Source organism: Mustela erminea, chromosome 20 (assembly GCF_009829155.1).
Source record: "Mustela erminea isolate mMusErm1 chromosome 20, mMusErm1.Pri, whole genome shotgun sequence".
NCBI classification, from domain to species: Eukaryota; Metazoa; Chordata; class Mammalia; order Carnivora; family Mustelidae; genus Mustela; species Mustela erminea.
Window position 1 is genome coordinate 4740288 of NC_045633.1, and position 25700 is coordinate 4765987.

Genomic DNA, 25700 nt, shown 5'->3' on the forward strand with positions numbered 1-25700 from the left:
ATGTGGAGGAAAGGGAACCCTGCGCACTGTCGGTGGCAATGTAAATTTGGTGTAGCCACTGTAGAGAATAGTATGGAAGTTTCTCAAAAAGTTGAAAATTGAACTACCATATGATTCAGCAATTCCACTTCTGGGAATTATCTGAAGGAAAAGAAAACCCCTGTTGGGATATCTGTACTCCCATGTTCACTGCAGCATTATTTACATAACCAACGGAGGGAAACAACCTAAGAGTCCAAAGACCGATGAATGGGTAAAGCAGTGAAATGGAAATTTGCCATAAAGAGAAGGAAATCTTACTATCTGTGACAATAGAGATAGCCCTTGAGGGCATTATGCTAAGAGAACTAAGACAGGGAAAGAGAAACACTATATGATCTCAGTAGATTCTAACAAACAAACAAACAAACAAACAAAAAGCCAACAACCAAGAAACCCCCAAACCAAAACAAAACTCACAGAAAAAAAAAAAATCAGATTTGCGGTTACCAGAGGCTGGGGAGGAAGAGAAGGAAAGTGGTCAAAAAGCACAACTTTCCATTTATCAGTGAGTCCCAAGGATGTAATGTACAGCACGAGAACTATAGTTAACACTGCCAGATGGTATATTTGAAAGTTGTTAAGCGAGTAAATCCTAAGAGTTCCCATACAAGGAAAAAAACCATTTTATTTCTTTTTCCCTTTTTGTATCTCTATGAGGTGACAGCTGTTAACTAAACTGATTGTGGTCATCATTAGACAATATATGTAAGCCAAGGCATTATATTATACAGCTTAAACTTACACAGTGCTGGGGCGCCTGGGTGGCTCAGTTGTTAAGCATCTGCCTTCAGCTCAGGTCATGATCCCGGGATCCTGGAGTGGATCCCAGCACTGGGCCCCCTGCTCAGTGGGGGGTCTCCTTCTCCCTCTCCCTCCCCCCAGCTTGTGCACTCTCTCTCTCGCTCTCTCTCACTCACTTCCTCAAATAAATAAAAGAAGAATGGTGACTGTAGTTAATAATACTATGTCATGGGGTGCTTGAGTGGCTCAGTCTGTTAAACAACTGACTTTGGCTCTGGTTGTGATCTGGGGGTTCTGGGGTCAAACCCCGCAACGAGCCCCAACCTACACTGTGCTCAGCAGGGAGCCTGCTTCCTCCTCTCTCTCTCTATGCCTGCTTCTCTGCCTACTTGTGATCTCTGTCAAATAAATAAATAAAATCTTAAAAAAAAACCCAACCCCTCACAGCCAAATAAAAGATAAGAAAGAACCCAATAAAAAATGGGCAACTATCTGAATAGACATTCTACCAAAGAAAATACACAGATGGAAAATAAGTACGTGAAAAGATCTTTAACATTATTGGTTTTACTGGGAAAAGGCAAATTAAAACCGCAGTGAAATACCACTATATAACTACTGGAATGGCTAAAAAAAAAAACCTGACAATACCACGTGGTGACAAGGTTGTGGAGCACCCAGAACTCAGACAGCCCTGGGAGAATTAAAATGGCACAGCTGCTTTGGAAAACAATCTGACAGCTTATTAGAAAGTTAAATAGACATAGAATCTGACATAGAATCCAAAAATGCCATTGCTAGTTATTTGCTCAAGAGAACAAAAAACTACATTTACATAAAACATGCACACAGGGACACCTGGGTGGCTCAGTTGGTTGGGTACCTGCCTTCTGCTCAGGTCATGGTCCCGGGGTCCTCGGATCTAGTCCCCCACTGGGCTCCTTGCTCAGCAGGGAGCCTACATCTCCCTTTCCCTCTGCCTCTCCCCCTGCTCATGCTCTCTCTCTCTGACAAATAAACAAACAAAATCTTTTTAAAAAAATGTACACAATTGTTTAGGCAGATTTACTCACAATCACACATCTAAAAAAACCTGGAAATAACTCAAATATCCAACTGGTTAATAGGTAAACAAATTGCAGTACATCTACATCATGAAATGATATACGTCAGTAAGAAGACAGATTTATTGATACATCAGTGTGAGTGAATGCCAAGCACATAATGCTGAATGAAAGAAGCCAGACTCAAAAGATGATCTACTATATGATTCCATTTAAAGAATATTCTGGAAAGAGTAGAACCATCAGGGCAGCAGACACATCAGTTATTGCCAGGATCTAAGGTGGGGAGAGAAGTTGACAACAAGGGATGCTGCAAATTCTTTTAGGGAATGGAAATATTCTATATTTGGATCGACAAATGCACAGTTGTATGCATTTATCAAAACTCAGGAATTATACATTACAGAGGATGAATTACCTGATTTAAAAAATATTTACAGATCACAGAAATTGTTTTCATTTTATTTTTGGGATATTGTCCTGAAGTGAATACACAAATGCATTTGACTTGCTATTTAGAAATGTCATGTTTGGGGCACCTGGGTGGCTCGGTCGGTTAGGCGTCCAACTCTTGATTTCAACTCAGGTCATGGGATTGAGCCCTGTGTCTGTCCCGTAGCTGGGCATGCAGACTGCTTGGGATTCTCTCCCTCCCTGTCTGTCCCTACCCCTTCTGCGTTCCTCCCCATACCTTCCCCACAGTGCTCTCTCTTTCTCAAATAAATAAATACATCTTTTAAAAACAGGAAATGTCATTTTCTTCTTTTAGGTTCTTTCTTTTTTTTTTTAAGATTTTTTTTTTATTATTATTTATTTGACAGACAGAGATCACAAGTAGGCAGAGAGGCAGGCAGAGAGAGAGAGAGAGAGGAGGAAGCAGGCTCCCCGCCGAGCAGAGAGCCCGATGCGGGACTCGATCCCAGGACCCTGAGATCATGACCCGAGCTGAAGGCAGCAGCTTGACCCACTGAGCCACCAGGCGCCCTTCTTTTAGGTTATTTCAACACTTAAAAAATCATTACCTAGGGATGCCTGGGTGGTTCAGTGGGTTAAGCTGCCGCCTTTGGCTCAGGTCATGATTCCAGGGTCCTGGAATTAATTCCTTCATTCGGCTCCTTGCTCGGCAGGGAGCCTGCTTCTCTCTCCGCCTCTGCCTACTTGTGCGTGCTCTCTCTCTCTGATAAATAAATAAAATTTTTAAAAATCATTACCTCATTAAAAAAGTGCGTGACTATCGAATATTCCTTTTAGTAATTTTTAAAATTAAACTGCATATTGCTTCTGCTAAGAACCTCTTCCCTGACTTATCCCTGTGAGGCATGTTTCAGTCTCCCTGTTTACAGCCAGATTCTGAATCAGACACTTGAGCTGCCCAGGAACCTGCACTGTATCTAGCATGCCGGGGGACACTGAGGCTCATGGGCTGAAACGGCTAATTAACACTAGGAGGCAGTAGAGCATTGAGTAAAGAATGTGGGTTCTACAACCAGGCCGCCTACTTTAAAATCCTGCCTCAACCACTCACTGGCTGTGCAATGGAAGCTTTATGGGCCTTGCCTGTTTGGCAGGGGGTGGGGGCGGTGTGTAGTAACAATAGTATCAACCTCCTTAGATTGTAACAAAGCTTAAAAGAGATGCCATATGTAAGACACAGCAGGATATGTGGTATTGAGTGCACGAGTGTCTGTTGTTGTTTCTAGTGACCTGTTCATGAAGAGCAAGGCTGTGGCCCAGATCTAGAATTTCATGGGGGTAAAAATACACCCATTTTCATTTCTAGAGTGCTTTTCTACCCAAATGCCTCCCCGGGAACTGGGCAAGCCTCACACTAAGGGGAAGGATGATGGATATGGGGCCTAAGAAATGCAATGTCTTTGGCTTCGGATGGTAAGAAGCTGACAATTTGTCAAGCATACAGTTGTCTCTGCTTACAAACTTCGTCATAGGTATGCACCTGGCGCAGTAAATTATTTCCTAGGGAACTCTGAACTGGTGAGATTTTTTGTTAAAGAGTGTGGGACGGGGTGCCTGGGTGGCTCAGTGGGTTAGGCCTCTGCCTTCTGCTCAGGTCATGATCTCAGGGTCCTGGAATCGATGATCTCAGGGTCCTGGAATCAGGTCCCGAATCGGGCTCTCTGCTCAGCGGGGAGCCTGCTTCCTCCTCTCTCTCTCTCTGCCTCTCTGCCTGCTTGTGATATCTGTCAAATAAATAAATAAAATCCTAAAAAAAAAGAGTGTGGGAAAACAGTTAAATTGCTTCTCTTTTGTACTATGTAAGTACAGATAAATTTTGTTCTAGCATTGGGGGGAAAATCCGCAGAATTCCAAATTCACAAAAGAAAGTAAACAGTGAAGGAACAGATCCTGTAACTGGAAGTCTAATCCAGGTGCACATGTGCAGGTGGTCTTTATTAAGTATCATTTTTACAGTCCAAATAATTAAGGTGATGTAATTTTCGAAGGTCACCTGGAAAATGTCAGGGATGTAACCCGAATCTGAGTTTCCTGCCTCCCGGTATGAATGCTCACCCTGGTTTTGAGGATAAAGGTGAGAGCTGGATGAACTGACATGGGGTTCAGGGACTGGGAACGCGTGGTGGAGGGGAAAAAAAAGACCCTGAAAGAGAACCTCAGGCATGTCTGAGCACTCTGGGAACATTTGCATTCCTACCCATGGCACTTTTCAGACAAATGCGGTCCAGTATTTGTTGGGTGAAGGAAAGCTCGCTAGCCAACTTCAGTCCCCATAAGGAGCTTGAGGTGGGAAAATCACCATTGCCTAAGGTTTTGCTGGTGCCGAAACCTGATATGTGGGTATGCTGAGAAGGAATCACTTCCCACAGAGACATTAGCATAGCCCAGTGCAAAAAAAAAAAAACCACAAAAAACCCAAAAACCCCCACCCAAACCTATTTACTAATTTATACTGAGAAATTTGTCAACGAGACAGATCCTTGCATTCCCCATCGGCACATCCCTACCATGCGGTGAGCATGTAATGAGGGACGTGGCCATTTAGAATGATGTTAATGGACGAGGTCATGAAACCTGGGTAAAACGGATGCACCCATGTCCATCCACACAGAGAGAGACATCGGCCACACTGAGCCAAGTGGAGGGCACTGCTTCCTGGGCCGATGATGGAGATCCATGATGAAATCAGCCTGCCTTTCTATTTTCTAAGGCTGATGCTCCTCTCCACCTCCACCCACAATGAACTGTTTTTTCTATAGATATGTTAGGACCTTCCTTCAGTCAATCTGCAGCCAAGTCTTGCCTTGGGGACCTGCTTTTCTAAAAGGTGACTTTGCATCTCTTTGCTCTAATCCATTAGACATATGCTTTCACAAAATGTGATTCTTACCGATTTTATTTCCCTATTTCCAGAATTTTTTTCAGGGCAGTTTTGATGAGCAACTGCATGTACTGCCTATCGTGCCAAAGACCTGACTTAGGGGCACCTGGGTGGCTCAATCAGTTAAGCATCTGCTTTCCGCTCAGGTCATGATCCCGGGGTCCTGGGATTGAACGCCATGTAGGACTCTCCGCTTGGTGGGGTGTCTGCTTCTCCCTCTCCCTCTGCCTGCAGTTCCCCCTGCTTGTGCTCTCTCACTATCTCTCCCTCTGTCAAATCAATCAATCAATCAATCAATCAAACCTTTTAAAAAAAATACCCGATTTGGCACAGTGCGTTAAGCCACTGCCTTCTGCTCAGGTCATGATCCCAGGGTCTTGGGATCAAATCCCGAGTCAGACTGCTTGCTCGGCAGGGAGCCTGTTATTCTCCCCGCTTGTGCGGGAGCTCGCTCTCTCTCTCTCTCTCTCTCACACACAATAAATAAATAAATAAATAAAATCTTTAAATAAAAAAAATACCCGATTTAATTTTTAAAAAAGATTTTATTTATTTATTTGACAGAGAGAAATATCACAAGTAGGTAGAGAGGCAGGCAGAAAGGAGGAGAAGCAGGCTCCCTGCTGAGCAGAGAGCCTGATGCGGGGCTCGAACCCAGGACCCTGGGATCAGGACCCGAGCCGAAGGAAGAGGCTTAAATCACTGAGCCACCCAGGTGGCCCTGGTTTTTTTTCTTAAAACATCTTTAAAACATATGTCAAAAATATAACATATTCCTGACACTTGTGTCCAGATATAAATTCTAAATGGGGTAAAAGAATTAACAAATATTAAGTGTTCTTAGATACGATATGATCTACCATGTATCAAATGAAAATATGCCCATGTCTAGAACAATGGAGAAATTCTAGTCCATGTATCAAACAGGGTGTTGGAGAATCTAAAAATTAATCAATTGTACTATCAAATAACTACAGGAATAACTTAAAATTTTTTCCTTGAAGACTTTTTCCAGGGCACCTGGGTGGCTCAGTCAGTTAAGCATCTGCCTTCAGCTTGGGTCATGATCCCTGGGTCCTGGGATTGAGTCCTGCATTGGGCTCCTTGCTCAGCAGGGAGTCTGCTTCTCCCTCTGTCCCTCCCCACTGCTTGTTATCACTCTTTCTCATGCTCTCTCTCTCTCAAATCAATAAATAGAACCTTAAAAAAAAACTTATTTCATTGAATAATCATGATGAGCATTGTAGATGTAAAAATTATCTGTAAATATGTCTATTAAAATTTTAAGAAAAATTTCCTTTTTTTTAGATTTTATTTATTTATTTGACAGACAGAGATCACAAGTAGGCAGAGAGGCAGGCAGAGAGAGAGGAGGAAGCAGGCTCCCGCTGAGCAGAGAGCCCGATGTGGGGCTCGATCTCAGGACCCTGGGATCATGACCTGAACCGAAGGCAGAGGCCCCAACCCACTGAGCCATCCAGGCACCCCAAGAAAATTTTCCTTTAAATTTTTTCCTTTAAAATTTTCTTAAAGGAAAATTTTCCTCAGGGAATTTGTTTAAACTTATAAGATATTTAAAAAACATCAAATTTGGGCACCTGGGTGGCTCAGTTGGTTAAGCAACTGTCTTCAGCTCAGGTCAGAGTCCCGGAGTTCCAGAATCGAGACACACATCGGGCCCCCGGCTCCATGGGTAGTCTGCTTCTCCCTCTAACTTTCTCGCCTCTCATGTTCTCTTTCACTGTCTCTCTCTCAAATAAATAAATAAAATCTTAAAAAAAAAAAAAGGCAGCAAATTTGGCTCTAGTATCATTTATAACTTTGGTTATAATTTGGGCTTCTGGAGGCAGAGCAACCTGTTCTATACTCACAGATAACAAACTATACTTTTGTGAGGTCCCTGGGCAAAGCTGGCTTCTCCTGCTCTTACCTCCCAGAGCTGGTGTGGGAGGCTGGAGGAAGCAGATGGAATCTGAGCGCTATTGGTGGAAGGAAAAACTGCTGGCTTCGAATGCCTGCTCCTGTCGTATCTAAAACTTTTTTTTGAAAGACTTGAGCATACAAAGCTATTGAACTTGAGGTAAACTTTCTATTGTAAAATAGCCTAATAGCTGTTTTCAGGATTGACTGTCAGTGTTAGGAAACTGTATGGAACAAAGGATGCTTGCTAAGGGGAAACCATGAACCAGAGTAAAACAGCTGTGGGGGTCTCACCATGCTGAGGTTTTGATTATTTAATAGGCCAAATGCCTTTCCTCTGGGTTTAATGGTTTGTGCACACAATACGTTTAAGAAAGATCCTAGGCTGAGATGTAAAGCAAACTAACATTAGTTGTGGCTATTAAAAAAATTATATATCAATCACTGTTTTCACCAGAGAAAGGAGATAGTTCTGTCTGATTTTCAGGTTGCTTGATTGCTCAAGTATCCTCTTTCATAAATGTATTCTTCCTCATCCTCAGACCAGTATGTGGTTGTGCAAAAATAAAATGGTCGTCGTCTTTCGTGCCAACAGAGATGTGGTTCTGGGCTATGTTATATGAACTCTTTAAGATCACTTATGTTTACATATGTACATACATATTTTGTCTACTGTGACATATTTAGATTTTAAGTTTTAAAGCTTTCTCATTGTACCATGCAATTTTTTTCATGTATTTCATATGAACCGTACGTTTGAATGTTTTATAGTTATAAAACAAAAAGGCTTTATAGTTTCAAAATGAGCATATAAAAACACAGCGGCATGAAGTGACACAGAGCATGGGGTGGAGAGGAAGTGGCCATTCATAAGACTAAACCCGCATACATGCAGGAGACAGCAATTAAGAGGCCAAGGATAGGGATGTTTTGAAAATATACTTAAAATAAGATCAAAGAAGATCTTTGGACCTTTGAAAATGTCCCAGAAAGTGAGTGAAAAACAACAGCCTTCTCTCTTTTTTCAGAGCTCTGACTCAGACCTCCTACTAGAAGGACATTGCGAAGTTGAAATGTGTGTGTTCTTTTTTTAAGATTTTATTTATTTATTTGACAGACAGAGATCACAAGTAGGCAGAGAGGCAGGCAGAGAGAGAGGAGGAAGCAGGCTCTTCGAGGAGCAGAGAACCCAATGCGGGGCTCGATCCCAGGACCCTGAGATCATGACCTGAGGCGAAGGCAGAGGCTTTAACCCACTGTGCCACCCAGGCGCCCCTGAAATGTTATTTTAAAATGCAACATATATTCCTTTAAGTGAGTTAAACTACTATGTGCAATTTTTCAAAGGATCCTTAAAGCAGTCATGTATATGTACAACATAATTACATAGATGGCCCACCGTGAGTTTTCACATCCTAGGAGGTTCCAAGGGTCCCCCATCTCTTTCCTCACAATTACTGACAGCACCGATAATCCAGAGGAACTTGGGCAATTTGGAAACTCTCAAACTTAAGATGTCAAAACGAGGGCTGCAATGTCACACTTCCTCTGGGCAGCTCTCCCTGAATACTCTATTCCCTGTACCCTAGTCAAGTTAGATTCCTGTTATAAATTCTAGCAATATCCAATTCTTTTCTTGCACACAGCAGTTTGTAATTATATATTCATTTTTTGATTCCTTGGACAGTCTAACTCCCTACTGCACAGACAGCAAGCTGTATGAGGCACTGTGTTTGTTTTTTAATTCCACTTAATCCAGTGACTGGTGTATGACATGTATTCAATAAGTTATTTATTGACTATATGGAAGTGGTATTTGTGGTATTTGTCTTTCTGATGTTATTCCTGACGAGACAGGTGTAAGATTGCCATGGTGTATAGCTGGAGGGGCAGGGGAAGGAAACCGTGGGGGTCAGAAGGTTCTGCACAGGTGAAATGCCACGGCTGGCATGGAGTTCTATGTATCAGAGTGGGAACGGCTTTCCTACCAAGAAGACCGGCATCCCTGACAAGTCATCTGCATTAGGCTTGCTGTCTGATTCTGTGATTTTAGGTTTGAATGTTTTCTAGTTCTGTGTTTTATCCCCACCCCCCTTCTTACCCTTCCTCCCTTAGTTTGAAGTCTCAGGAAGGAACCTGGGAGTAGACACATTAGGAGGAGGAGCTCTCATCAAGGCCTCTAAGGGAATGTTTGATGGCGAGAGGCTTTGCAGAGACCACAGTCACTTTAGGACTGAACATAATGTTGGCTGAGACTTTCAGATCATCTCATTCTCAGAGGTATTATGAAGGAGGCAGCTCAAAATCACGGCCCTTAGTTTATAAATGAGGAAAGTAGAGGCTCAGAAGAGGTTGGATTATACACGTTATAGGGAAAACCAGAGCAAATTAACATTTTTTTGGAGAGTTTATTACTATGTGGAGGCACTACACACACACACACACACACTTAGAATATATACTTTAATTTTTTTTTTAAGAATATATACTTTAATCATTACCACATCCCCACGAGATAGGTAACCATTACTATTATTCCCATTTTACAGATGAGGAGACTGAGACTTGGAGAGGTCAAATTATTTGCCTCAAATTTTATTATTAAGAAGCAGAGAACCACGCTTCAAACTCAGGTAGTCTCTGTCACACCACTATGTTAATGAGTAGCACTGGGAGTTCTCCAAGAGTACATGGTGTTATTTGAACTTGCTTCTATAGGTGTGACTCCTGGCTTAATTCTGCTGCTTTATGTTGCCAATTTTTTTTTAAGATTTTATTTATTCATTTGACAGAGAGAGAGAGAGGTCACAAGTAGGCAGAGAGGCAGGCAGAGAGAGAGGAGGAAGCAGGCTCCCCGCTGAGCAGAGAGCCCGATGTGGGGCTCAATCCCAGGACCCTGAGATCATGACCTGAGCCGAGGGCAGAGGCTTAACCCACTGAGCCAACCAGGCGCCCTTATGTTGCCAATTTTTAAAAACTGTTTGCACTTTCACCTGAGCTTAGAATTTATCACTTAGATACCACAGTGATCATTGCCTATAACTGAAATTAGATCAACCAGGTTCAGATAATATCCCCTATATCTACTAATTTAAAAAAACCCTGCTGAATACATTTACTAATTTTATATTTTAGAGGTGCTCGTTGCTTAATTACCACAGGGCACATCTACTGAATATCTTTGGGAATACTTGCACACTTCTCTGACACTCTACAAAACATTATTAAAAAAAAGAAGTCTATGAAAACATGTGATTTATGAGTTCTTTGTAAACTGTTACCTCTTTAAGGAGAGGACAGTAACCCACAGCAACTGACACATTTTGTGCCCTCTACAGATCCAAGTCCCTCTTTCTATGGGCTCCCTTTACATTCTATTTTGTCACTGGAAAGAGGACATAATGTTGTCATCTGTAGATGACAAATGACAACAAAAGGGACCCTTGCTTGGAGTTCTACAGAGGGAAGTGTACCCAGGCAAGATTTGGGGCTCATGCACAGAGCTATGACCCAGGAGGGCAGTGAGCAGAGATCAGTACAGTAGAGGGTGTCATTTGTGTATCTTTGGAATATCACGGACTGGATATGAAAGCCACATTAGAAAGGATATTGGCTGGTTTGGGGCTTCTCGTGTGATCGGGGCCTCTTCCCCTCTCCATTATGGACAACTGAGGTTTTTAATTGAGGTTTTAATATACAGCAGTGACATTCTAGTAGATGAAGGAAGGGGTAGTCCCCGAGGGCAATCTGAACTTCTGCTTAGTATATTTACTCTTGCTGTTTCCCTTCCTCCTCATTCGTAATTCAGGAGGCTCTCTGAGAAGACAGAGGCAGCGAGGCTTGAGGCTTCTTAGATGGATCGGAGGATCACGAGCGGGGATACCAAGTTCTATGAAAAGGTCTGCTCTTGAATTTGCTCTACCTTTAGGCCAATCATTTGATCGTGTTGTGCGCTTTGGTTTCTTCCTCTGCTTGCTAAGTGTAAATAACATTTATTGGACCTATTTTGTGATTATCATAGAGACTTTTAAATGTGTGGGTGATTTATTTTTCCAGGCCAGCTGCTCAGGTATAAAATGACAATCTGCTCCTTTGAGATGCTAGGCTCCATGGGCCGTCAACTGACCTCCAAATCCTTGAGGTCAGCAGCTGTCCAGTTGCTTCTCGGTTGGTCTGACACAGTTTGCAGTCTCTGGGCTGTGGCTCCTCAGGTTTACTCTACAGTTGGGGCGCATACCTTTCTGTCTCCTTTGTTTTCAGAAACGAAAGACGTCACTTTACATACCCTTGCTGCTTTCACCCTCATCCCCAACCCACCCCCTCTAAAAATAGGAAGGCTTGCTTTCTGCAGACAGAGCTGCTTTATCGGACACTGATTTCAAGAGACAGGAGGGAGAGCTGACCTGGTAAACAAACGGAATTTTTTGGATTGCCTAATAGAGTTCCCTTTCCATGACTTAGGCCAGGACCACTAGAGGTTTGTACTAGATTTAGGGGTTCTCCCTCTTTGCAGTTTTGGCAGGAAGCAGTCAGGGAATAGAGTGAAAAGAGAGAACACAAAGTATCCACCCCGTTTCCCCACCCCCTGTTGTTAGTTTGTTTATCTGGCCGACCTCGCCGTGGGAAACAAGACGTCCCTGTCAACCAAAAAATGCTGACCTGAGATTCTTAGAAGCTACCAAAAATGTCTGTGTGGGGGCTAAAGGGACGATTTGGGTCCTCATCAGGGGATTCCCCACACCGCTGCTTCCCAAAGGACCATCTCTCAAGTGCAATCCTGGAGTAACCGGAGAGGCTTGTTTCTTGGGAACCCAAAAAAAAAAAAAAAAAAGTTATTTACATTGTATCTAGGGCAGTGAAAATTAACAAGCAGTTTCCAAACAAACCTGGAACCCGTGAAATACGTGGCTCCCCAGCTGGAGCTTTGGTTGTAGCCGCGGGAAGAACTTCAGACCCAGGAACCCAGCGCAGCCCTTCGGCTCGGGCTGGAAAGGATCCGAGAAACCTCCGCGTCCACTACGGCTCGCAGAGCTGAGTTTTCGCGTGAAGCGTGTTGGGTCCAACTTCTGCCGGTTAGTTCAAGGACATCAGCAGCAAGGGACCTCTAGTGTGTGTGTGTGTGTGTGTGTGTGTGTGTGTGTGTGTGTGCGTGTGTGTGCATTGGGGGGGGGGGTCTTCATTCCTGGGCAGGGTCGTCAGTACATCCAAATAGGACTTGCAGGTGCCCCCGCTGCAGTACCATTTTGCAGCAATTTAATAGTAATATAAAACGATATTTTAATATGAAAATATTTTAATATTTGCAGCAGCTTCTGACAAAGGCAGAGAGCTTTCGCGGACGCCTCTGAGACACTAGGCAGCCCGCAACCTGCCAGGCTCGGGGGACAGGACCGGGACGAGGGAGGGGAGAGGTCGGGGAGAGCCTCCGCCTCGGAGATTCCGGGCTGCTCTGAGGCTCCCGCGGCGCAGGAGGGAGGCCCTAGCGGGTCTGGCTCGCCGGCTCTCCGTGGGAAGAGGAAACCACGCGGCCGAGCCAGGGGCCGGGAAGAACGGGCACCGGCCGTCGCAAGCGAGGGGTGGGTCTGGACCGTCCCCGGCCGACGCACGGCCGCCGCGGCCGGGGGTCCGGGGTGGGGGGATGCGACGCCCAGAGGCCAAGACGACAGCGAGGAAGGCCCAGAAGGCCTAGAGGCACCACCTCGGAGGGACGGGAGGTTTCACGAGCTACCTGCGGAAGGATCTCCCTCGATGCTGAGAAAAATTTAAAAAAAACCATCTCCGCCATTCCGTGGAGCCGCCGCCGACTCCAGGCGGGGCGGAGCGCGCCGGGCGCAGGCGCATGCGCGCTCTTTTGGTCCCGCCTCCCGGCCGGCGGCGGCGCACGCAGCCGGGGAACGCGCCCGGGCCCTTCCTTCCCTAAGGGCTCCGGGTGGAAACTGGCGCCGGCGGCCGCGGCGTTCCGCAGGCGGAAAGGAAGGGGGAGGCGGGAAGGCTGTGCGCCGCCCGCTCCTCCCCGCCCCGCCCCCTCCCCCGCCACCACCTCCGCCTCGGCCCTGAAGGGGGCTGGATGGGCGAGTTGGGCGCGATGGCTCGAGCCCGGGCGGCGGCGGCGGCGGCCGGAGGCGGCGGCGCCTCCTCCTCCTCCTCCTCCTCCTCCTCCTCCTCCTCCTGCTGCTCCTCGCCCCGGCGCCGGCGGTGATCCGAGCGAGCGGCCGCGGCCCCCGATGAGACTGCTCGTGGGCTGGCTGTGCCTGAGCCTGGCGTCCGTGTGGCTGGCGCGGAGGATGTGGACGCTGCGGAGCCCGCTCACCCGCTCCCTGTACGTGAACATGACGAGCGGCCCCGGCGGGCCGGCGGCGGCCGCGGGCGGCAGGAAGGAGAACCACCAGGTAACGCGGCCGGCGGGGGTCGCGCCGCGGCTCCGGGGGCTGCGGCGGGGGACGGCTGCGCGGGGGGGGGGGGCGTGGCGGCCCGGCCTTCCCGCGCGCGGCCCGGGCTATTGTGCGGGGGCGCCGCGGCCGCGGAGGGGCCCCGCCCCCACCCCCCGGGCGGCCGCCGCCGCCGCCGCCGCCGCCGCCTCGGCCCTTCAGAAAGTTTTCCCGACGCCTCCGCGGCCGGGCGCTCGGCCCGGGGCCCCGCGGTGCCTTTTGTTCCCGGGCGCGGGCGGACAAACGGCCTCCCGGAGCCGCCCCGGGCCCGACGGTGGGCGCCCCGGAGCCCCGCATTGTTCCCGCGCGTCCCGGGCGGGGAGCGCAGGCGCCCGGCCGCAGCGGCGCGGGAACTTCGGGGGTGGGCGCGTGGCCGCGGGCGTCCGGCCGGCCCCCGGGGGCCTGCGGGGTCAGCGAGCAGACCGAGCCCCCGGGGACCCGGGACCGCCTTCCTGACCCCGGGGAATCCAAGCCACAAGCCGGTCCCTCATTTTTTTTTTTTTTTTTTGTCTGCTCGAATCTCTGCGCATACAAAGGGCCATAAAGAAATTTTAACCGTGCATCGTGAGAGCCTTTTAACTCTCCGGCCTTCTTCGGGTGACCTTTTCCCTCGGCAGTTTTAAAAAAAAAAAAAAAAAAAAAAAAAAGGGATTTGACAGGTGCTCACACTCCCATCCTCCCCACCCCTCCCCCCCACCCCTCCGACCGAAGACCGATCTCCTTTAAACTTCGCTGTGGGTTATCGGGCTGGAAAGATGAGGTAAGAAGGAAGATGATGCAAGCTTTTCCTGGAAGGGTTTTTTTTTTTTTTTTTTTTTTAAATACAACAAAAAAAACAAAAAAAAAACCCCCCCAGAATTAGGCAGGAGTGAATTGCTTGCAGAGTTGTGGCTCGTGACCTGTGCGATGTGACCGGTGAGGTCGCCTTTGCATGAGGTTTGAGTTTGGGGGCCCCTTAACAGAAGTATGTGCAGTTCAGCGGTAGCATTAAGAGTGATCATTTCATTTTTGACCATAAGGTACTTTGCGGTTAACCTTGCATTTATGGAAAAGAGGCTCTCGAACTCCGGCTCAGAATTGCTGAGCCTCGATCGTGCATTTTGCCCTACCAGAGAGCAGGAAGAAGCGGTGGTTCCCCATTTTGTGTCTCATCGGGTTTTCATAGATTTCTCATTTTCCTATGTTGGGTTTCTTGTTAGGCCAGGCGTTCAGAGAGTTGACACTGCGGTGGAGTCTGTGTATTTTAATGGAAGTAAATAATTATCTTAAGGACATAAAGCAATTCATTAAGACAAGTAATGTTTAGTTTTTATCTAGTAATTACTGATCTTGGTCCCCTCCCTTTCCATTTTTAAAGGAAATCATGCATTTCCCTGAAATTTTTTTGTGTGATCCCAGGGCTGTTAGAGTTTGTTAGGTAATCCTGCCTATGATATTTTTAGGAGTGCCCTTAAAGTCAGGAGGTGATCTTAAGTTGTAAAACCACATTCTTTGCTGTGGGTTAATTAGCACTGATCATTCTCAGAGAAACAGCTCTGAAGTACTGCAGTGATAATGTACAGTTACCAGAATGTCACATAGCCATATGGAATATGAAATAAGGTTCTGGGTAGGATGAAAAGGAGGCAGATCTCCATTGCTATGGAATTATGGTTGAGTCTCTTAGCTGAGGTGCTTACGACTCTTGTCATGATTACACACTTGATAAGTTGTCCGTGCTTGTGGAAGGATTGGTTATATTTTAAAAATTGAAAAGCTGTTTAAGTAATTTGATTTTTCTGGAATCTAGGTAGAATACAGATGTAGACATCGCCTCACAATATCTCCTAACAGGAGATACTTTCTAATTGTGGACCTTTTTAAAACTGAATCATTTAGGTTCTGATGAAAACTGATACTGGTTTCAGACACATCATTTACTTTGTTACACTTCTGAGATACTGAAGTATGTGTGTACACTGTGTGTTTTAACCAGTTGGACTAACAGTTTGGCAGCTGCATTCTCCAGGGTGAAGACTGATCTGGTACTTCGTGAGTTATTTTGGGGGAGATTGGCTCTTCTCCTTAGAGTGATCAATCCAGAGGTTATTTTGAGATGATGCATTGACATTTTGGGAAAATACTGTCCATGAATAAAGATTAAAGTGAACAAAAGAAATGCGTGTGTAAAAACCACAGTGAGATAAAGTGAAAAAGGGGATTTTCCCCTCTGCAGAGTGTCTGCGTTGGTTGTTGTCTGCTTTATATTCCAGGATCCTAGGTTTGCCTTATAAACCTTCTGACTTGTGAAGAAACTTAACTCTAACATTCCTTCCCCCTTCAAATTTATAGTTTCATCCAAGGTTTTCTGGTGTTCATTTGGGTGTGTGGGTTCCATAACCAGCCACATCTGGTTCTTTTGGATTTGCATGAAAGTGAGGTTATGGATTTAATTGAACCGTACTTAGCACAAGTTTTCTTTATGGTTATTTTATTAAGAAATTATGGTGGAGGATTCTCTGGTTAAAGGAGAGGTCTTGGGAAATGTATTAAAAATTGCTATTGAGTTACTATCTCCCGGAGATGAGATGCAAGGCTCCTTTGAGCTAGAGTCGCTCTAAAACTGTAGGGGCAGCATCATCTTAATAACTTGGTTTGATGTGCCGGCTTCCAAACTGGTATTGTTTTTCACTTCGGGCAAGGGAGAAGCAAGGAAGGCTTCTCCCAGAGCAGACATGTGGCTTGCAGGCCGGCTTGGGCTCACTGACATTTTTGTTATAGCCCATGAAGTCAGAATACTTCTACATTTTTAAGTAGTCGTAAAAAATATATAATATTTTGTCGTATGTGAAAATTCCTTACATGAGATTCAAATTCCAGTGTGCACAAATAAAGTTTTGTTGGTGCAGAGCCACTACATTGGTTTACTTGTCTTTAAGTGCTTCTGCACTACAGTGGTCAAGTCGCATAGTTGGTTCTTTATGACCTACAAGTCTAGAATATTTACCCTGTGGCCCCTTACAGAAAAGGAGTTTTCCCCAGAGAACTTTCCAGCTTCCTTCATCAACAGCACACTTCTTAATCACAGGTTGCACAGTGGATAGTTTGACTCATTGGGAAGAAATAGAGCCAGCCAGGGAGAAACTAGATATGTCACTTTTCGGTATTGGCAGGCTTGGAACTTAAAAAGAAGATAGCAACAACAAAAACTTTTGATCTAGTGTTTTTGATGCATTGTACCTAGTACTTAAAGTTAAGGCAACTCTTATGGAGCTATTGAAACTTGAAAGGACTCTAAGGCCCCACTAACTAGGCTCTTGATAATAACAGTCATTCAGTAGTTTCTGAGTTGATGGAGTGAAAAAAGAATTGTTACGGGACTCCTTGGAACCAGGCCAGGACAGCTTCTTCAGGTGATGCACTGTATGGGCTTTTAAGAGCACAGGTAACATTGGTTATCTGGAATTAGTAAGGTGTAACTTAAAATTACAAGTTTGTTTATATCTGCCTTATTTTTCACCTTTTTATATAAATTCAGAACTGTGTTATGTTACAAGCAGTGATAGATTTAAGATAGTCAAAACAATTGTTTTTTGTGTTTTTTTTTTCCAAATGAAAAAATACTTGGTGATCCCAGCCATAGGTCAGAGGTTGTGCCAGCGGACAGATGCGGCCTCCTGTCCCCTTCACTCCTCATTTACTTGTGGAGGCTGACCCAAGTCAGGCGTGACTTCACAATGCTCGGGGCGGTCGCCGGCTGGCCAGATGGACACGGATGGATCTGTGTCCTCTTCTGAACTGCCTTCCAGAACCTGGAGGCCTTCGTAGCCGAATGCCAAAGAGATTTTGTAGAGTTTCTTTCCTTATAATCTGTGTTGAAACCCTATATAAGTGTTTGCCTCAATTTCATGGACCACTGGGATCCCTCTCTTCTGCTGGATATACCAGAGGCCGTTATGTTCCCCTTTGAAGGTGCTTGAGGGCACCCTGGTAATTGCCAGTAAAAGACTGCTGTTTAGACCTTCTGAAGCTTTGTTAAAATCTTAGGATTATAAAATTTTAACAGTGAGTGAGTACTTGAAATGAAAATTGCCAATAATTTATTTATTAAATCAGAGCTGAAACAACTTAATCTAATCCATATGAATTGTTTCCCTTCGTGGACCTGAGGGTGCCCTGTCATTCTGCACATTGAAATCTCATATAGAGAGCTTGTTGGTTTAGGTTTGTGTCATTTGTGGAAAAATAATGAATGGTTTGAAGATTTACTCTTATGCTGTGCTTAGATGCAAGAAAGTGTCAATGATTGAGTGTCTGGACAGATAGGACCCCTTGCAGAACTTGGAATGTGATTTTTGAATCCTCAGCTGTCAGGTCAAGGTCGTCAGGCTTGGTCTGACCAGCCCCTGTAATAGAAAAGATTCTATGTTCATGGATCCCATCAGTGGAGCCTTTCCAATTGTTTTTAGTGGTACTAAATGCCTCAGGTCTTGGGTTACTCATTCCTTTTGAGAATGGCTGGGTGCCCAGACCTACAGTGTGGTTTTTAGGCATTCCCTTGAACTTCAGCTCTCTGACTGGCTTTTGTGGGCCTTGGACAGGAAGGAGAAGGAAATCAAGTTATTTTGCTTCTATTGTGCGCCAGACACTTTAGTGTATCATCCTTCTCATCCTTACACCAACTCCCAGAGGTAGGTGCTACCCCCACCCCCTTTTTTTTGCTACACCCCCTTTTTTGAGAGAAGATTGAGCCTAAGAGAGATGAGACTTGGCTTAGGAGACGTTGGAATGTGTCAGATTTCGATTTTGCCCCCAGCTGTCTCTGTTTTCAAGGCCCAGGCTTTCCCCACCTTGTCATGATGTCTCTGCTAGGAAACGTTGCATTGTCTGAGGGTCTGGGAAAGTAGGCTTCCTCCTTAATGGGAAACTTCCTCCACTGTAGTGGACTTCTGTGTAGACGCTGAAGCTGTGCAGCCATACCAAAACACCAGTTGGAGTTTCATAGCTTGTGAGTCAGACAGGGATGGGACAGCTTCCCAAGTTTTGGCCTTCAGCCAGCTCGTGCATGCTTTGGTCAAGTTTAATGTTGAAAAAAAAGTCTTACCTATGGTGTCTTTTTTTCTGACACCAGCTAATTCGCTGACACTGGCTGAGCATTCTACAATTCATTTCTGTTCTGACACAACACAGAATTATCATCCATCCTGAGGTTTAAGGGCAAGACCACCCTTCCTACAAGACTGCCCTCCCTTCAGGGTCCAATTTGCCAGCTGCATCTCCCCGTGCTTCTGCCCAACTTGGTTACAAATTCTGGGGTTCCCACAACTCTCCCTCAGGTTAGATAATTTGCTAGAATGACTCAGAACTTAGGAAAATACTTTTTTTACTGGTTTGTTATAAATTACAGGCTGCAATTCAGGAAGAGCCAAATAGATGAGATGCATAGGGCAAAAATATTGCGGGGTGGCAGGGCTGGGGTGGCAGAGAGCTTCCGGGCCCTCTCCAGGTGAGCTACCTTCCCAGCACATCAATGTGTTCAGCAGCCTGGAAGCTCCCAGAACACTGTTATTTAGGGGTTTTATGAAGGTTTCAGTACCGAAGCGTGATGGATTAACTCATTGGCCGTTGGTGATTGAACCTCCCTATCTAGCTCCTTCCCTTCCCTACAGGTTGGAGGTAGAGCTGGAAATTCCAGTGGAAACCCGCCCCCCCCCATCATATTAGAATACAAAAGATACTCTTACTGCTCAGGAGATTCCCAAAGGGTTTTAGGAGCTCTTTGCCTGGATCTAGGGGTTAAAGACCAAATATATATATTTTTTATTATACCATATTACCTAAAATCAGGACCTTGGCTGCTTTTTTTGGGGGGGGGGTAAAGATTTATTTATTTGACAGACAGAGATCACAAGTAGACAGAGAGGCAGGCAGAGAGAGAAGAGGAAGCAGGTTCCTCGTTGAGCAGAGAGCCCTATGTGGGGCTTGATCCCAGGACCCTGAGATCATGACTGGAGCCAAAGGCAGAGGCTTTAACCCACTGAGCCACCCAGGTGCCCCAGGACCTTGGCTTTTAAAAATAATTTTTCTAATTCCATTTCTACTGTGCTCAAGTCCTTTGTATTTTGGAAAGAAAGACTTTTTTTTATTTTTTTTTTTTTAAGATTTTCATTTATTTATTCGACAGAAAGAGACAGTGAGAGAGGGAATACAAGCAGGGGTATCAGGAGAGGGAGAAGTAGGCTTCCTACAGGGAGCCCAATTTGGGCTTGAACCCAGGGTCCTGGGATCATGATCTGAGCCAAAGGCAGATGCTTTATGACTGAAGCACCCAGGTGCCCCAGGAAAGACTATTACATAGCACATGTGTGGTTGTTGAGGAGCTAAAAAATAAATTCAGAAAAACTTCTAATTGTATCCCTTGGTCTTATAAGTAAATATAATCTTACAGGAAAATTATATTTATACTTTGAAGGAATGATTCATCCACCAAGGTTATATAAAGATTAAGAGATGTTCATGGGCTTAATCTGTAAGACCCGACCTAATACCTCATTATTTTGATTGGCACATACTGTCACATACATGTTAAGAACTCATGTCTACGTGATTTGGCTGTGTATGTGTCTAATTTTTAGTGTGTCTTGCTACAAGTGGTATAGTCTTTTAGTATAGTTTTGCTACAAGTAGGGAGAGCATTGCAATTTCCTGTGATTTCTGGAAGATGTCTTTGTTAGTTGTCACACCCTACTTTGTCCTTGACATCAGCAGAGGACTGTACAGCGTAACTTAGTGTGATTAGAATTTGTTATTTAAAAGATTTCCTTACTTACTTGGATGGATGAAAATTCATGTAAGCTTTAAAGGAAGATGCTAAGATGACGTTTCTCCAGACACCAGTCTCCAGCTGAGGAGGCCAGCCTGCTGTAAGTAGGGTGAGCACACAGTCCTTCCAGTGTGAACATTTAACGAGCATGATGCTTTGTTCTTGCCTGTGCACCTTGGTCTCTGTAGTCTTTGAGGAGCATACATTCAAAGAACTCACCTGCTTGAAAGTGCATGGGAGCCTACAGACAGGCCACCCATGCTGTGAGCTCATTACAGCTTTTCATTTAAGCCGGATTGTCTGGAGAGAGGAGCTCCGGGGGACCGCCGTATGGTTGCAGGGGGTTCCTGCACTGATTGTCTCTCTATCAGCATCTCATCTTAGAGCAAGGGGACTGCATATTTAAGGCCTGAAGGTCCTGCCTAAGATCATAATCCCATCATGATTCCCTTGGTTCCCTTGGTTTCTGATTTTTTTCTCTCCTCTGGAATACAAGTTCCTGGAGGCCTTTGGTCATCTTTAATTTTCCCTAGACCACTGCTAAGCTGTGATCATTAGGAAACAGTAATGAAATTTTTGGGGTTGGCCCGTGTAGTTACTCTCAAGCAGTACTGATTTTGCCTCCCAGGGGATGGACGTTTGGCAATGTCTGGGACGTTTTTGGGTTGCCACAGCTCGGTGGAGTGCTCCTGGCATCTGATGGGTAGAGGCTAGGGGTACTGCTGCATGTACATCCTATAATGCATGCGACAGATCCTTTGACAAAGGATTATCTGGGCCCAAATGTCAGTAATGCGGAGGCTGAGAAACCCTGTCATTTAGTTGCTATCCAGATCAGATTATCTTTTCTCTTAACGTACCCAGTCCAGTTTAGTTGGACAGAGTGGTCCTGCTTTCTTTTCTGCAAATGTATCTCAGACATGCTGGGTAGACTAAAGAGAAGCTTCTTTGAAAGAAGCTCTTATGAAGCAATACACGCCTAGAATAGGAACCCGAATCAACTGTAAGTGCTGAGAAACCCCAGGCTTCCGATTATCCGGAAGTTGTGAGATGGTAAGTGAAATGTGAAGCCCTTGGCTGGGTGCCTGGAACAAGGTAGGTGTTCAGTCAGTGTTGTCCTTCGTTGCTTGCTTGTGGTGATGCAATTTTGTGGTGAGTGGGTGGGTTTAACCACTGTTTGCAGAAGTGGGTTTAAGCAAGGTCTTTCATAGGTACCTGGCTGGCTCAGTCAGTGGAGCATATGACTCTTGATCTCGGGATCATGAGTTCAAGCCCCACACTGGGTACAGAGATTACTTAAATAAATTAAGTAAGATAATAAAATAACCTTAAAAAAGAAAAGCAGGACCTTTAAAAAAACTTGGAATTTTAGAAATTGACAGAAACCTAGTGACCGCTATCTCTGTGGCTGTCGTATATCTCCTCTAAGATTTTGCTGGAAACTCTACATTCTATCTGGTAGGCTGCCTGTGATTTTTTTTTTTAAGACTTATTTATTTCGAGAGAGCAAGTGGAGGGGTGGGGGGAGAGGGAGAGAAAGAGAAGCGACTCCCTCCTGAGCACAGAGCCCAACCAGCGCTCCATCTCAGGACCCTGAGGTCATGACCTGAGCCAAAATCAAGAGTCAGATACTTAACCAACTGAGCCACTCGGGTGCCCCTGGGCTGCCTGTGATTGATTCAACGAACATTTATTGTTCATTGTATCTGTGCCAGGCACTGAAGTCAGTCATTGTTCCTACCTTTATGAAACTTTGTCTTCCTGGGAAGGGAGACAGTGAACATACAGTTACGTACAGTTATTCAGTTCAGTGGTCATCAGTGCACTGAGGAGATATACAGGATATAGGAGAAGGTATTTGAATTGGGGGGGAGGACCCTATCTGGTCTACAAGTTCAAGGCAAACATACTTGAAGAAATATTTAGGCTTAGGTCAGATTAACCAGGTGAAGAGATAGTGGGTTGGGGTGATGGGAAATGGAGAGGAGAGAGCAAACACCATGTGAGACAGCCCTGAGAAAGGAGCCTTTCAGAAAAAGAGGGGTACAGTGTTGTGACATGGTGAATGGTCAGGGGTTATGGGTGGCAGACAGTGTTAAGAGAGAAGGCTGTGGACACAGAACGGACAAATTGCATAGGGCCTGGGAAGCCCATAGTGAGCATTTTGGGTATTAGCTTCAGACTTGCATGAAGTAGGGTTGTGATGTGGTCAGATTTGCCTCTTTTTTTTTTTTTTTTTTTTTTAACTCGACAGAGAATGATCACAAGTAGGCAGAGAGGCAGGCAGAGAGAGGGGAGGAAGCAGGCTCCCCGCTGTGCAGAGAGCCTGATGCGGGGCTCTTGTGGGGCTCGATCCCAGGATCCCGAGCTCATGACCTGAGCTGAAGGCAGAGGCTTAACCCACTGAGCCACCCAGGCGCCCCAGATACACATCTTAAAATTTGCATTTTTATTTTTTAAGATTTTATTTATTTATATGACAGACAGAGATCCCAAGTAGGCAGAGAGAGAGGAAGAAGCAGGCTCCCTGCTGAGCAGAGAGCCCGATACTGGTTACATCCCAGAACTTGGGGATCATGACCTGAGCCGAAGGCAGAGGCTTTAACCCACTGAGCTACCCAGGTGCCCCAAAATTTGCATTTTTAAAGAGGTTTGCCAGATCACTTAAATTTTCAAACCACTTTTAATTTCTGGAAGATAAAAATGCCATCTACATTTAAATATGTATGTATATGTTAAAAAGAAGCCTTTATTGAGATATAATTCACATACCATAAAACTCATCCTTCTGAAGTGCGCAGTTCGGTTGTGTTTATAGTACAGTGTCTTCACAGAGTTGTGCAGCCATCACCGTGCTAATTTCAGGGCATTTTCATCACTCCAGAGAGAAACCCCATATGCGTAAGTAGACACTCCCTCTTTCCAACTACAGTCTGTTTCCTGTCTCTGGATCTACCTATTGGACACTTCATGAAAGTGAAATTGTATCATTTTGGGCCTTTTTTCAGAGTTCTTCCATGTTGCCCCATGAATCAGTACGTCACTGCTTTTAATGGTTGAATAATCTGTATTCTGTTGTATGGATCAGTCATCTCTTGTTTATCCGTCAGTTGATGGGCACTTGAGTTGTTTCCACTTTTGGGGGTTACAGATAATGTTACTTTTGGAGTTGACATTTATATCCTGCAGATAGTCAGGAGGAGCATGAATTTCAACCTTTATCTTTAAGAGGGGGGCTTTACTCCTTTTTATTCTGTAGCACATTCTGTTCACTAAGCAGTTTCTTTTCTTTTTTTGAGATTTTGTTTATTTGAGAGAGCGCGAGCGAGATAGCAAGAGAGAGCAGGAGCAGGGAGGGGGAGAAGCAGGCTCTCCAGGGAACAGGGAGCCTGATGTGGGGCTCAGTCCCAGGGCCCTGGGATCATGACCTGAGCTGAAAGCAGATGCTTAACTGACTGAGCCACCCAGGCGCCCCAGCAGTCTCTTTTCTGAAACACTTGTGTGGCTATAAAGGTTCAATCACATGTGTCAATGTCAGTGAATTGAGAGAAATGCTGTTAAGAACTCGAGTTTAAAAAAAAAAAAAAAAGAACTTGAGTTTTTCCTCTTGGCACTTGAAAGCAATATTTGCAGTTAATGATGCCCAGTCTTGCTCAGTTCTGAAGTCAGAGTCCGTTGTTCCAGTTGTCCGTTTACAAGTGGATGCTGAGGAATTCTCAGCTCCTGTTTCACTTGAATGACTTCTTGTCCATGTTAATAGAATGTGCCTGATTGCCTACTACCAAGGTGATGGCTTTCATCTTGATTAGTCATTTCAGAGAATAAAAAATAAATAAAAGGCAGAGTGGCCTCAACATTACAGAGTTCAGAATGTGCACCAGAAGGTCGTGAGTATAATAAAAAATGGTTTATGACCTGCACTGGGATATAACTTCAGACACAATGAATATTAAGAGTTAGTTAATGATTAAGCAAGACCATTTTCAGACCAAGGAAAAAAGTGTAGGCAGTGAGTATAAGAAGGTTCACAGCTTATCACACAGAGTAGAAAAAAATGAAAATTGCTTTCAAGTCCAAGAAGTTTTGGTAAGAGTAAGAGTATTTAAACGGTGAATTAACACAAATCAGTCAGTAGGTGGGAGATTTGGTATCTCGTTTGGATATAGGGTTTGTAAAAAAGATGAGTTAATCTTTGCAAACTTAATGTGTGCCTTTTTGCTTATTTGTGTTAGTTTCTAACCGGGTCCTTTCAATGTTAGTGTCAGGAATGTTAACCAAGATTTCACTGAACATTTAGGAAGCTTTGGAGGATTGTAAAAGTGGGAACGTGTCCTGATAAATGGTCATATTTTTGAGGGGGAAGCAAATTACTTTTGGCCAATAGATGTTTTATTGGGGAAAATTGTTTGTTAGCAGATAATGGATTAATAATAACTGGTCAACCTTACAGTTTCATCATAGTAATTAATGGCCTACTCTTATTTTTCAGGCCATGTTAGAGGAATCTCATTGCTATTATTATAGGATTCTTCTGTGTGTCTGGTACTATATTTGAGGATTTGCTTGCATTATCTTGTTTAATCCTCTCAGTACCCTACTAGGATAGATAGATAGCAGTGACATCTCTAGTCCACAGATGTATGAACGCAGACTCAGAGATTAAGTGACTTGTCTGAGTTTACACAGGAATGGCAGAGCCAGGACTTGACCGTGGAGCTGACCCTACAGCTGGCCTGCTGTGCGGTCTTACTCCCCCCTTCCCTGGTACACTGATTCTAAATGAAAATGGAAAACACTTATTGTGGAGGATTACATTTCATCCATGGTGGAGGTTCTTGTTTTGTCCTCAAAATTGTGTTGTGGCGAGAGCCTGTTTATAGATACCTGATTCTCCTGCGTGTTACCACTTTTGTCTTATTAATTACATTGTGACCTTAAGTAACTTCTAAATCTTTCTCAAGCACATATTGCCCATCTGTGAGAGTGTTACAAGACCTGGTAAGCACACCTCCCTATTTCTAAAGGCCTCTCTATAGCCTACAAGGAGGAAGGCAGGTTAATCTGGACACTGGAGTATTAACTTCTGTTGCTGCTTCTGCCATTGATTTCTTTGGTGATTTTGAATCAAATCACTGCATTATGGGACTGTTTCCTTATCTAAAACCAAAGTTATTATTGCCAGTTTTTGCCTTCTGATGTTGCTTTTCAGTGAAGGAGAGGCCAGCAGAGCTTTCCTAGATCTCAGGGTACGGGGGCTATAGTGACCGAAACATTGGACCAGATGGGACTCAGAACACCTCGGCCACCTACTAAGCCACTAGAGCTGCATGACTCAGAGCCCTCTTCAA

The 25700-nt window shown here is 44.9% G+C and overlaps 1 protein-coding gene and 1 long non-coding RNA gene across 5 annotated transcripts in view; one reads left to right on the plus strand and one right to left on the minus strand.

The window, feature by feature from the left end:
* Positions 1 to 3128: 3128 nt before the first annotated feature.
* On the minus strand, positions 3129 to 12974 carry LOC116580547. The gene is made up of 4 exons (XR_004281695.1): positions 12851 to 12974; positions 11782 to 11924; positions 10545 to 11370; positions 3129 to 3139 (listed from the first exon to the last, which is right to left on the minus strand). It is a non-coding gene; the product is annotated as an uncharacterized LOC116580547 (long non-coding RNA).
* Positions 10918 to 25700, plus strand: part of METTL9 (methyltransferase like 9) — a 51365-nt gene continuing 36582 nt past the window's right edge. The window contains exon 1 of one of the 4 annotated variants that reach the window (XM_032326908.1): positions 10918 to 11021. In XM_032326908.1, the coding sequence (XP_032182799.1) occupies positions 10977 to 11021 (45 nt within the window). In that variant the 5' untranslated portion in view covers positions 10918 to 10976. Of the gene's footprint in view, positions 11022 to 13096; positions 13512 to 25700 lie in introns of those variants that run through there. The other 3 variants (XM_032326909.1, XM_032326907.1, XM_032326906.1) reach the window with 3 other exon arrangements.